We start from the raw sequence: 11,199 nt of genomic DNA on the forward strand, positions 1-11,199 counted from the left end.
GAGTGAGCAAGGGACTGAAGATAAAGGAACAGGCATCTCGGGCAAAAACAGCAGAAAGAGAGGCCGGAAACCAATGAGTGAAACGATCCAGACGGTGGGAGAGATATTGATAAACTCAGGTAAGGTGATACCTCTGTCGGAGGTATTCTTCCCCTCCTATAAAAAGTTTTAAATGATAGTTGTCAGTTGGAATATTAGTGGTTTGAATAGTAGAGGTAAGCAAAGGTATATGAAGGATAAGTTACAAAAAGAAAAACCTAGTATTCTGATTTTACAGGAAACAAAGATTTTGATTCACCAACTTGAAGACATCATAGAAAAAAGTAGGTTACCATATCAGGTGATGGGGCAAGATGCAATGGGCTTTGCAGGAGGACTCGCAATCCTGTGGAACCCAAATGACATTTCTATAGATAACTGGGTAAGTATGAGGGGAATCCTTTCTGGACTAGGAAGGGTTGTGGGAACCAATCATCAGGTAGTTATTTCAGGAGTTTATGGCCCCCCGACCCCTGGGAATAAGGAACAGTTCATTAACGGTGTTAAAGCGATCCGCAATCTGTACCCTGAAGAGGCTTGGATTATTGGTGGAGATTTCAATCTGATCAGATCCATGGAAGAGAAAAAAGGAGGGATTAGAAGGAGGGATCACTTTATGGACAGATTTAATGAGATGATAGAAGAGCTCCGGCTAGTGGATATCCAAACCATTAACGGGATATACACTTGGAACAATAGAAGGGGGGGCAAAAAGCAAATTGCCTCCAGGTTAGATAGATTTTTAGTGTCTGAAGCCATAATGAATAAAGATGTTTTTGTGGAAGCCAAGATCATTCCAGCTCTGGGATCTGACCATTGGCCGATTCGATTAGAGATTGACATCAAAAAGATTCAGGGAAAAAGGCCTTTCCGATTCGAAGCCTTCTGGCTAAGGGACCCAGAGTTCATCAAGAGAATCGAGAAATGGTGGAAACAAAGTAATAGTCAGGGCAGATGCAAAATGCAAACGTTCCAGCTAAAATTGAGAGAGTTGAAAGGCAAAATCAAGAAATGGAACAAAGAGGAATTTGGCAACATTTTGGAGGATAAACAGAAGCTGGAAGGGGAAATGACTGATCTCCAACAGAAGATAATTCTAGAAGGAAGAACGGAAGAAAGCGCTCTCAAGGAAGGGGTAATCCTTGGTAGATTGGAAGAGAGGAGGAAGCAAGAGGAGATCCTATGGCGCCAAAAATCTAGGATAAAATGGCTGAGGGAGGGAGAACGAAACACTAAATTCTTTCATCAGGCCATGGTCAAGCACAGGCAGGGAAACAGAATACTATCAATCAAGGACAGAAATGGGGAAAGAGTGGTTGAACAGAATGAAATTGAACAAGTATTGACAGATCACCAAAAAGAAATTTTAACCGAACCTCCTGGTGACAGGATGAGAGCCATACAAGAGATCTGCTCTGCTATCCCTAGATTGGTCACAGAGGACCAAAATAAAGCTCTCATGAGGGCCGCGACCCTAGAGGAGATGGACGAAGTTGTGAAGACAATGAAGAAAGGGACAGCCCCTGGACCGGACGGCTTCACTGTGGACTTTTACCAGGCTGGTTGGCACTTCTTGGGACAAGAAATTCTGGAGCTTGTTGAGGAATCAAGAATAAATCAAAAGGTATGGCCAGCTCTTAACTCTACCTTTTATGCTCTTATTCCTAAGGGAGACAACCTGGAGGAGGCTAATGGCTTTAGACCTATAGCTCTGTGCAATGTCATTTACAAAATAATCACATCCTTGATTGCCAAACGATTAAAACCTCTTTTAAACAACTTAATCTCGGCTGAACAAACGGGTTTCGTTGAGGGCAGGCAGATACTTGATGGTCTTGTTGTAACTCAGGAGGTGATCCACTCCTTGAAAGCTAAAAAGCAAAAAGGTATGATGGTAAAATTAGATTTATCCAAAGCTTATGATAGACTAAACTGGAAATACCTTGCTACAGTCCTGGAAAGATTTGGTTTTCACCAAAGATGGATTGCTTAGATCCACAATCTGATATCCACTCCTCATTTCTCTATCCTGGTTAATGGAAGCCCATCAAAAACTTTCAATGCCTCTAGAGGGATTCGTCAAGGTGATCCGCTGTCCCCTTTTTTATTTATCCTAGCTGCTGAAGGACTAGGGAGATTCATCAAACAAGAAAGAACAGCAAATAGAATTAAAGGTTTGCAAATTTGGGGAAACAATTTGCCCCTGACCCATCAACAATTTGTTGATGACATTATGCTGTTCGGGGAGCCAACGGTAAGAGAAGTCCAAAATTTAAAGAGGATCCTTGATCTATTTTCAGCTGCCTCGGGATTAGAAATCAACAAAGAGAAATCCTGTGTTTTCATCTTCAACACAATAGAACAGGTCAGATCCCACCTAATCAGAATTCTGGGATTCAAAAGGGGGGAATTACCCACTAAATACTTGGGTAATATTCTTGACTTCACTTCTAAAAAGTTGAAAAACTGGCAGGGAGTGTTGGACAAGCTTAACAACAAAATTGCCAATTGGACGTTCAGAGTTCTGAATATTGCTGGAAGAGTTATTCTTGCTAAGTCGGTTCTTCAGGCTATCCCTATCTATCCTCTCTCGATTATGGCTGCCCCTGCTGGGGTTTGTGCAAAAATCAGAGAAATTATCCGAAAATTCATATGGAGTGGAGCTGATAAAAAGAAAAAGTGGGCTCTGGTCTCATGGAATCAACTCATCGAAAGAAAAGAACAAGGAGGGTTAGGATTAAGAGACCCAGAAATTCTAAACAAGGTCCTGGGAGCCAAGCTATGGTGGAGATGGCTTAGTGGAGGAAGCGATCTTTGGAAAACTATTTGGAGGACTAAATATAGAATGCCCAACTCTCCGGTTGATATCTCAAGACTACAAGAAATTCCCCGAGGCTCCACTATTTGGGAATTAGCCTCTCAAAACAGAGATCTGATTGACAAGCACACTTTCTGGGAAATCAGAGGAGGGTCAGAGGCAAACTTCTGGGAAGATAGCTGGCAACAACGAGAAAGGCTAAACAGCATTCAAATCCTTCTCCAAGTCCGTGACAAAACTGCAGGGAACAGACCGAAAGTAAAGGATTATTGGAAAGAAAATGATACGCCGGAAGGTTGGAGGGTCTGGGAGGAGCCGACAAAATGGGATCAGGGTTTTACTTCTGATATCCAAGATGCTTACCAAAAAGAAATGGGATCAAGGAAACTCAGAGTTCGCCAGGGGCAAGATATACTTCGGTGGGGGAGTTCAATGAAGGGGACTTTCTCTACCAAAGAGGCCTATTTTCTAATGGGGTCTCAAAATGGAGAAGTCAAGAATTGGGATTGGAAGTCTATATGGGAATCCAATTGGTGGCCTAAGGTGTCTATTTTTGTCTGGCTAGCCACAAAGAATAAAATTTTGACATGGGATCGTATCCGCAAGAAGGGGTTCAATGGCCCCTCACAATGCCATCTTTGCAACAATGAAGAGGAGGATAGAGATCATCTGCTGATTCGATGTCCATATACTGAACGACTATGGATATCGACTAAACAATTGTTCAACAAACCAGGGTTCAACATTAGAGAATTTAAGGATACAATCTTTCAGTGGAATAAGGAAACTTTCCATTGCCGGGTTGTCCAGAGGGCTTGGAACCTGATATCTACTTTCATTCTCTGGACGGTTTGGAAAGAACGGAATAGGAGGATATTCCAGAATGGGGCTAAACCTTCAGAAGTTGTTTGGACACAGGTGGTAGAGTATACAAGGGAGACCATCCTAGTTGATAAATGGGAAAGTGATGACTGGAAGACTACTCCGGAAGAACAAGGTATTCTGAACAAACTTAATTTAAAACTGGAAATGGTTCACTACAAATGCTCGGCCAGCAATGATATGAGAACTCAGAGTCCAGAGAAATTCTCGTACCCGAGGGATCAATTTATGAAGCTCAACTTTGACGGGGCCTCGAAGGGCAACCTGGGAGACGCTGGATTTGGAGGGATCTTTAGAGACAGTAACAATCAAGTGAGGTGGATCTATGCCGAATGGGGGGGACAAATGACCAATAATGAGGCTGAGTTTTGGGCCCTGCACCAAGGTTTACGAATTGCCATTAGGAATGGCTATACCAACCTAGAAATTACAGGGGATTCGCAGTTGGTTGTGGACATGTTGAGGAGACTCAACAATGGACAAGGATGGGAGAAAGTAACCAAAAGTTGGAGGACTGCAGGCATGGTCCAAGAAATAGCCAGTTTGATTAAACGCATAGACTACAGCATCATAAGTCATGTGCGGCGAAAAGGGAATCAGGTTGCAGACTGGTTGGCGAATCGAGGCTGCAATGGACGTGGTAGTTCAATTGATAGTCAGTGGAGAGCCATTGAAAATAATCAGGAGTGGAAGGAGCTGGCAGACCTCATCAAGATGGATCATGCTCAAGCCACGGAGGATAATGCACGGTCCAGCGGATCGGACTAATAGGGATTCGTGGAGAGTCAGATGTAAGATTAGGATGAAATCAGGTTTTATCGAAATCATCATGCCAGACAGCAGGACGAAGGACTTAGCTCGGGGTGACAGTACTACGGTGGCAGGTGAAACGGTTGGGAATCAGTTCACCCAATGCGAGGTTATTATTGCCAGTTCTATGACTGGAGGTGGAGACGGCTCATCAGGATTCACAGCAGAAGGAATGAATAATGACAAGACGGCAGGGAGTAGTGGCTCACCGGAGAGTGACCGGCGGTACTTGATAACCGGTATCTCTTGCGTCCCCGCGGCAAATGATACTCTTTATAATCGAAGCGGGTTGATGGTGAAGGATTTACGAGAGTTCACTATTTGGGCAAGAGGGGCGGGCTACATTGAGAAGCATAAAACAACAGTGAACAGTCCGGGAGACCAGGGATTGAAGAGGGACGAACCCCTGGGAATTATGGAGACTAGGCAGAGACAGCGACAGGCGATGGAGCACCAGGGCGTCGGGGAGGAAACCAACGATAGAAAGGGCAAGAACCTCATGCAGGAGGAGCCTTCCTTCTCTGTTTGGGAGGTTCAGGACGAATCGAAGGATGACATCATCCCGGATGTGACTACGGAAAGCGGACGCCAGCATGAGCACCTGGTTGAGGAAGGAACTGAGCAGGCGAACGCGAACCCTGCGGGCGCTGAGGATATGACGTTTAGGCATTATGGGTTGAGGAAGCGTGGAACGGGTGATGACAAAGGTGAGGACAGGGCCAGCAAGAGAGCCCGTGGTCGAAAAGGCCAGGGAAAGGAGGTTGGGGAAACGTCCAGGCGGGGCCCGGGAAGGAGCAGGAAGATGAAAGAGACTGTGACAGACCGTGTGCGCAAAGCCGAACAGGCTTTCCTTCGCTTTTCCAACCAGGCGGTTCGTAAGGTAATGCAGAAGCTTGAAGAAGAAGCCACCCAAGACCAGTCTGATGAGGAAGTTGAAGACTGGACTTTCCTGCTGCATGACCCGGGTCAAACCAGAGGTCGCATGTCCCTTTATAAACAGTCCCTTCATCTCTACTGGGTGATGAAGGGAATCCTGGCCAAAGCGCTGCTGCAAGTGGCGAAGGAGATGGTGAATTTGGCTAAAGGAAGCCCAGACATCCGTCTGGAACTGAGTTTTCTGAGAGTTGCCATGCTGAAACAAGATGAAGCTATGATGAGGATGGAGGAGAATCTGAACACCATCCAGAACATGCTAACTCGGGACCAGCCGGAGCAAGCGGAAGAGGCGCTGCAGCAACCTGCAAAGGACCATGATTAGCTCAAGATATGTTTAGAACTGGCAATAATTTTTGTGGTTTTAGCTCTGTTTTTGTCAAAGATAGGAGAATGCATATCATTCAAGGCAATAGCTTTTGTAATAGTTTTAGTAAGTTTCAGGATTGCATCGTCTATTTACCAAATTCCATTAGACTATGGACATATTTTTTTTGGGCTGCTATCAAGAATTACAGATGGCATTATGACCTGGTTTCCCCTAGAGGGCGGGCATATACTGTTTTATGAACTGATGTAATGTTCTTTTTGATCGAAGTAATAGAATGAGCACCACCTTAGCCTACAAAAAAAAATGGTATCTCACATATCTAATTGATAATTATTTTTAAGATTAATATACATATACCATTACGGATACCTATTATTACTATATAAGTTATAATATAATATACTTTATATATATTAGTATATAGGGATATAATATGGATATATATTAATGATATGCTATATATTATACATATTATAAGGTGTTATTATAGATATTATAAAACCTTATATGTATATTAATTTATATACTAATATATTATATTATTTATTATATTTATAATTAGATTATATTATAATATATAGTTATTTAGATATATTAATTATATCTAAGAGATACTAATATTATAGTTTAATGGTATTATGTTGGGTCTTTATAATACTAGTGATTACCCCATTACTATTGTAATTGTACCCCTTATTAATATTGTTGTGCCCCTATTATTCCCATATTGTTATTACTATGCCTCATAGAATCCCTCTATTATTATTTTTGTGGCTTTATATTATTATTATTAGGTCGGCTAGGTTATATTATGACTCCTTAGACTCCTATATATAGAAAGGAGGTTTTTTCATTTGTATCATTCAAGAGTTGTTCATTTATGTAATGTAAAGGAGGTTTCCCCCTCGAAGAGGCTGAATTCTAAGGCGCTGATCTATCTTTTCTATCTTTTTCTTTAGCTGATTTTATAAGATTTGGTATCAGAGCTTGGATTCTAGGTTTCTGCTGCTCCAAATAGGTCATCGTGGCATTTTTGCTATAACTTTTTTTCTGCGAAGTTTCAGAAGTTGAAAAAAAACCTATTTGAGAAGAAATCGCGTTGAACCTTGGGTCCGAATTTCAGATCTTTTCGCGCTACATTTGTGGAGATATGATCTAAGGAAGTTGGTCTTTTTGTAGACTCCTGAATTACATTCCAAACAGGTGACCTGGGGAAAATCATCATAACTTTCTCTCTGGGGATCGGATTGAAATTTAGTAAGAAGGTACAGAAAGAGGACGGACGGTAGTTTCTTGTATGCATTTTTCAGATCCGAAGGTCGAAACAGTGACTCGTGGCACGTCGTACAAGTTCGCTCTACTGAACTAGTCTATAATCAAGTCACTATGGTAGATTTCGCATAACTCTTCCTTGGAGAATCCAATTTGGGCCAGACTGGTGGCATTGGAAAGAGGACACAGAGGGCTACTGCAAGTCACAAATATAAAACTAGATGATTGGAAAGTATAGAGATACATCAGAGGCAATATCGAGCTCCTATAAAGTGAAAAAAGGTGTGTATATTTTCTTAAATTTTTGCTTAAGCTTGGCTTGAAAATTTATTTTGAAGGAATTCAAAGGGCATAGTAGAGCATTATTATCGGTAACTAATGCCCTGAGGAAAGAAAATGCAAACACCTAGTAAGGAACCTGAAAGCTCTAGCATGACTCATGAAGAAGAGGAAGAAATGCAACATGATATATCAAAATTACAAGACGAAGTGCAACAACTGTCCCTTGCACAAAGAGGAACAGAATCTAAGATGGATGGTTTAAAGAAAGATGTAGAACCTAAGATGGATGGTTTAAAGAAAGGTGTAGAAGCTAAGATGGATTGTTTAAAGAAAGGCGTAGAAGCTAAGATGATTGACATGGAACCTAAGATGGATGATTTGAAGATAGATTTGAAGACAAACATGGAAGATTTGAAGACAGGCATGGAAGATTTGAAGACAGGTTTGAAGATAGATTTAACAAAGTTTCTATAAGAAATGTTTACTAATGGTGAAAGGGTAGTAAAGAAAACTCATGATGAGAACAAAAGAAATGTTAATCATGATTTCATAGACTGTAATGTTGGATCAAAGACCCAACATATTCCAAAAATCGATATGAGTAAGTTTGATGCCAAGGATCCCGCAACATGGATATTACAAATCAAGCAATTTTTCGATCTCAATAATGTACAAAACACACAAAAGGTACGTATTGCAACTTTATATTTGGAACCAAATCAGTTTGTATGGTATCAATGGCTTTTCTCTCGTAAACAATTTATCACTTGGGCAATTTTTACAGAAGAATTGATAGCACATTATGAGGATACAAAAAGCAACACTTTCTTTAGCCAATTGATAAGTCTCAAACAAAACGGTTCAATAATGGAGCACATTGAAGAGTTCCAAAAATTGAACATAAGGGTAAAAAATATTCCAGAGGAGCATAGGATTGATGTGTTTGTAGGGTATTTAAAAGATAATATCCAACATGATGTTCGCCTTTGGGAACCTGATTCATTAGAGAATGCATTCAGGTTAGCAAGAAAAATGGAAAGAAAAATTATGGCAACCAGGAAGCATACCACTCACAACTATAAATACGGAAGTGTTGTTGCCCCTAGTCTTCCACAACCTATAAGGTTGACATCACAACAACTAGAAGAAAAAAGAGCAAAAGGGTTTTGTTATAGTTGTGATAGCAAATACACTAAAGGTCATAAGTGTGCTGAGAAGAAATTATTCTACATAGATTGTGAAGAGGAAGAAGAAAAGGAGAAAGAAGGGTCAAAAGAAGAGGATATACTCCAAGAATAAAGCCTAGATAAAGAAGAAATTAATCCGACCATATTTTGTAATGCATTGGCGGGAATTACCACTCCTAAAACCATCAAGATAGAAGGACAAATAAAAAAGAAAAGGGTAATAGTGTTGATTGATTCAGGAAGTACCCATAATTTTATTCATTGTAAGGTAGCAAAAGAATTGAATTGCTTCTTATATCCAGCACCAGAGTGTCAAGTGATGGTTGCAAATGGAGGAAAAATAAATTTCTCTAGAAAGTGCCATAATATCAAGCTATTTATGGGAGAATATGTATTGACTAGCCCAATAATTTCCATTCCAATGGGAGGTGTTGATATTGTACTAGGAGTCCAATGGCTACAATCCTTGGGTACAATAGCTTTTAATTTTCAAGAACTTTTCATCAAATTTTCTACGGAAGGAAAGGAAGTTGAATTAAGAGGTATTGCAGGGAAACCAGGAAAGATAATCAGCTCTAATGGTATGACAAAGCTTCTAAAAAGGGAACAAAGAGGTGTAATTGCACAATTATGTTCGCTAGATGTTTCCACATCGGAATAATCTATTTCTCCAGATCTCAAAAAAGTCCTGGACCATCATTCCAAGGTATTTGAGACTCCCAAAGGTCTCCCACCTATGCGTGATCATGATAATGCTATTCATATGATTCCAAGAAGTGTTCCTCCAAACATCAGGCTGTACAGATATCCTTATGACCAAAAGAGTAAATTGAACTTATGGTTGCAGAAATGCTAGAGGCTACCGAGTCAAAGTTCTTTCTCTTCTCTAGTATTATTGGTGCACAAGAAGGATGGATCATGGAACATGTGTCCGAATTATAGGGAGCTCAACAAGCTCACTATTAAAGATAAGTTTCCCATTCCTCTCATTGATGAATTACTGGATGAATTCCATGGATCAATTTACTTCACCAAGTTGGATCTTCGTTCAGGATATCATCAAATCAGAATGCAGATTAAAGACATTCCGAAAACAACATTTAGAACTCATGAGGGTCATTATGAATTTTTGGTCATGCCTTTTGGCCTTACCAATGAACCTTCAACATTTCAAGGTTTGATGAATTCAATTTTCAAACCATTCCTTAGAAAATTTGTGTTAGTATTTTTTGATGATATAATAATCTACAACAATTCTTGGAAGGATCATGTTGAACATGTTGACAGGGTGCTACAACTATTGGAGGAAAAACAATTATATGCAAAAAGATCCAAATGTTTCTTTGGAGTCCAAGAGGTGGAATATCTGGGACATATTGTATCTCATGAGGGGATTAAGGTAGACCCTAGCAAAATTAAAGCCATTAAGGAATGGAAAATCCCCACATCCATAAAGCATCTGCAAGGATTTCTTGGGTTTACAGGGTATTATCACAAGTTTGTTAAGGATTATGGGAGAATAGCAGCACCTTCAACAACATTATTGAAGAAAGATGCATTTTCATGGACTCTGGAAGCAACAAAGGCCTTCAAACATCTTAAAGAGGCAATGTGCCAAGCACCGGTCTTAGCTATACCGGACTTCACAAAAACCTTTATTGTGGAATGTGATGCTTCGGGAAATGGAATTGGTGTTGTTCTAATGCAAGATGAAAGACCCATTGCTTTTGAAAGTCGTCCAATCAAGGGAAAGTTTTTATACAAAGCTATTTATGAGAAGGAAATGTTGGCAATACTCCATGCACTTAAGAAATGGCGACCCTACCTAATGGGAAGACACTTCAAGGTAAAAACAGATCATGATAGCCTTAAATACTTTTTAGAACAAATATTATCCTCTGAAGAGCAACAAAAGTGGGTCACAAAGATGTTGGGTTATGACTTTGAAATCATCTACAAAAAAGGGAAGAAAAATGTGGTGGCAGATGCACTCTCAAGAAAGGATGAGGATGTGGAAGCATTGTTGTGTGCCATTTCTATTATCCAACCAGATTGGATAAACGAAGCAAGGGAGGAATGGAAGAATGACGAAGAAGTGTGGGCACTTATTCAGAAGTTACAACAAGGTTCCAGTACGTTTGATACATTTAGCTAGAAAAATGATTCGTTATGGTACAAAGATCGCTTATACCTCTGTAAGAATTCCCAACTAAAACAAAAGATTCTTATGGAATTGCACACTTCTCCCTTAGGAAGGCACTCAGGATTTTTAAAAACTTACCACAGGGTTAAGAAGGAATTTTTTTGGGATGGCCTTAAATCAGATATTCAAAAGTTTGTGGTGGAATGTTTGGTTTTCCAACAAAATAAAGTTGAAACAATTAAGACATCGGGTCTATTAAAACCTTTATCCATTCCAAGCCAACATTGGGAGGAGGCTTCAATGGATTTTATCACAGGTTTACCAAAGTCTGAGGGAAAGAGTGTCATCATGGTGGTAGTTGACAGACTTACCAAGTATGCACACTTTTGTGCATTATCACATCCATTTAAAGCCAGTACAGTTTCTACTGCATTTATGGAAACAATTCAAAAGCTACATGGAAACCCAAAGATTATTGTAAGTGACAGAGATCCCATTTTCA

At 40.2% G+C, this 11,199-nt stretch overlaps 1 protein-coding gene across 1 annotated transcript; it reads left to right on the forward strand.

The window, feature by feature from the left end:
- The first annotated feature begins 343 nt into the window (after window positions 1-343).
- Window positions 344-4,507, forward strand: LOC149213354 (uncharacterized). The gene is made up of 3 exons (XM_089388994.1): window positions 344-1,925; window positions 2,340-2,404; window positions 2,513-4,507. The coding sequence occupies exons 1-3, from the start codon at window positions 344-346 to the stop codon at window positions 4,505-4,507; spliced, it is 3,642 nt and encodes a 1,213-aa protein (XP_089245120.1).
- Window positions 4,508-11,199: the final 6,692 nt, after the last annotated feature.

This window comes from Pinus tabuliformis, chromosome 1_1 (assembly GCF_031772625.1).
Source record: "Pinus tabuliformis cultivar Carrire ecotype Pingquan chromosome 1_1, CPIR1, whole genome shotgun sequence".
Taxonomy (NCBI): Eukaryota; Viridiplantae; Streptophyta; class Pinopsida; order Pinales; family Pinaceae; genus Pinus; species Pinus tabuliformis.